The sequence below is a fragment of the Oryzias melastigma genome, linkage group LG23 (assembly GCF_002922805.2).
Source record: "Oryzias melastigma strain HK-1 linkage group LG23, ASM292280v2, whole genome shotgun sequence".
NCBI classification, from domain to species: Eukaryota; Metazoa; Chordata; class Actinopteri; order Beloniformes; family Adrianichthyidae; genus Oryzias; species Oryzias melastigma.
In genome coordinates this window covers 22,774,146-22,776,191 of record NC_050534.1, presented here as the reverse complement: position 1 = coordinate 22,776,191, position 2,046 = coordinate 22,774,146, and the positions used below count along the sequence as shown (strand labels likewise).

The following is a 2,046-nucleotide window of genomic DNA, read 5'->3' as shown; positions in this document are numbered from 1 at the left end:
ATCTGCGCGCGCATCCGGTGGAACTTTGTAGAAAATTCCCCTTTTCTCGCGGCGCGCTCAGGTATCCTCCAGGTATTTTCAGTCAGGGGGCGGAGCTTCCTGAACTCGAAACATCCGGATTCCTCAAAGTGCACGCGCCCCGAGTTGTGTTGGAGCTCGTTCAGGTCGGAGCGCGCCTCGCGGTTCCGTAGGTGTTCGACCGCGAGCCGGCCCCTCCCCTCTCCAGAAGTGGGACCTGCTCAGGTAATCCAGGCGTACAGGTGTACGGCAGTTTTGGCGGGCGATGACGTCATAGATAGGACAGGATCTGCCTCCACGAACTGGTGTCGCGCGCGGGAGGTGAGCATGGCCGCGTGCGCGGAGCAGCTGGCTGATATAGGTGAGTGTACCTGGAGTCACGTGACGCACTCCCAGCAGGACTTCCGGTTTTAAAGTGGGGTTTGGGGCTCGTGAGCTTCAGTCTGCTCAGGTGGACCTTCAGGTCTGCTTCTGCTGCAGCCTGAAGCTCCGCCCCCACAGAGCAGGAAATGCCAGAGAGCATAGATGGTATCTGCATCCGGACCGGGTCGGGCCGGGACCGGGCGGGCCTCCTTCCTGAGGCGGCTCCTCTGATCTCAGAAACATGACCTCACGTCTCCACAGACCTGCAGGAGGAGAACGTTCCCGCCGCTCCTCATGACCCGTCCAACCCGTTCTACGACGTGGCCCGGCACGGCATCGTCCAGGTGTCAGGTCAGCACGGGTCAGAACCGCCTGTCCTCTCGTGGTTCTGATCCGCTCCATTTGTTCCTAAAAAAACACGTTTGCTGTTCTGAGAGTGACCATCGCCATGGTAACCAGGAGAACCTGGACCTCCACCTATGACCTCCACCGACCGCCTGTGGAGGTCCAGGTTCTGTCTGAAACATAATGTAGCTTCTCCTGCAGCTCCTCCTGTTGCTCCTCCTGCATCTGAACCCGTCCTCCTCCTCCTCTGCTCCTCCTCAGGAGACGACCTCTTCGGCAGGAAGCAGATCGTCTTCAGCAGCTGCTGTCTTCCTCCGTCCCACCAGCTGGACCACCGCCGCCTGCTCCAGTACGCCTCCTCCTCCTCCCTGAGGGTTCTCCTCTTTTTCCACTCGGCCCTCACCTCCTCTCCCTCCTCCTCCTTCAGGTTCTTGAAGTTCACGTTGGACCAGTACGTGGAGATGGACTACATCCTGGTCTACTTCCACTGCGGCCTGAGGAGCAGCAACAAGCCGTCGCTGAAGTGGCTGAGGGAGGCGTACGGCGAGTTCGACAGGAAGTATGTCAGAATGACCATCTGACCTTCATCTGATCTTCATCTGACCTCCTGACCTTCATCTGACCTTCATCTGACCTCCTGACCTTCATCTGATCTTCATCTGACCTCCTGACCTTCATCTGATCTTCATCTGACCTCCTGACCTTCATCTGATCTTCATCTGATCTTCATCTGACAGACCCTCATCAAGCTGCCATCGAGCAGCCTGATGAAGGTCTGTCACCTCCTCCATAACTGCTGGTATCTTCCTCCTCCTCACCTCCTCCCCCTGATGGGGCTGCATGAACCTTCAGAGATCAGAAGGTTCCACTCTCCTCAGTCGTTCCTCGTCTTCCTCTTCCAGGTATAAGAAGAACCTGAAGGCTCTGTTCGTGGTCCATCCCACTAACTTCATCCGGATAGTGTGGAACATCTTCAAGCCTCTCATCAGGTACGGCCTCACCTGAAGGGGGTGGGGCTTCACCTGTTCTCACTCCTCCTTCCTCGTTTATGATGCAGCCGGAAGTTCGGGAAGAAGCTGAAGTACGTCAGATACCTGGAGGAGCTGCGGGAACACCTGAACTACGAGCAGCTCTTCATCCCTGCAGACGTCCTCAGGTGGCTCCTCCTCCTCCTCTGGCTCCTCCTCTGGCTCCTCCTCCTTACCACGTCTCTGTTTTCAGACATGACGAGGAGCTGCGAGCGGCGCAGAGCGGCGGCCCGCCTCCTGCAGCTCGGACGCCCCCTCCCCGCCCCCCCCTGCCCACGCAGCAGTTTGGAGT

General features: G+C 58.2%; 1 protein-coding gene across 1 annotated transcript in view; it reads left to right on the top strand.

Moving 5' to 3' along the window:
- Nucleotides 1-21: 21 nt before the first annotated feature.
- LOC112154179 (rho GTPase-activating protein 8) overlaps nucleotides 22-2,046 on the top strand; it is a 3,128-nt gene continuing 1,103 nt past the window's right edge. Inside the window, exons 1-7 of the mRNA XM_024284931.2 lie at nucleotides 22-379; nucleotides 643-732; nucleotides 988-1,075; nucleotides 1,154-1,285; nucleotides 1,629-1,715; nucleotides 1,784-1,882; nucleotides 1,948-2,044. Of these exons, the coding sequence (XP_024140699.1) occupies nucleotides 346-379; nucleotides 643-732; nucleotides 988-1,075; nucleotides 1,154-1,285; nucleotides 1,629-1,715; nucleotides 1,784-1,882; nucleotides 1,948-2,044 (627 nt within the window). The 5' untranslated portion in view covers nucleotides 22-345. The remainder of the gene's footprint in view (nucleotides 380-642; nucleotides 733-987; nucleotides 1,076-1,153; nucleotides 1,286-1,628; nucleotides 1,716-1,783; nucleotides 1,883-1,947; nucleotides 2,045-2,046) is intronic.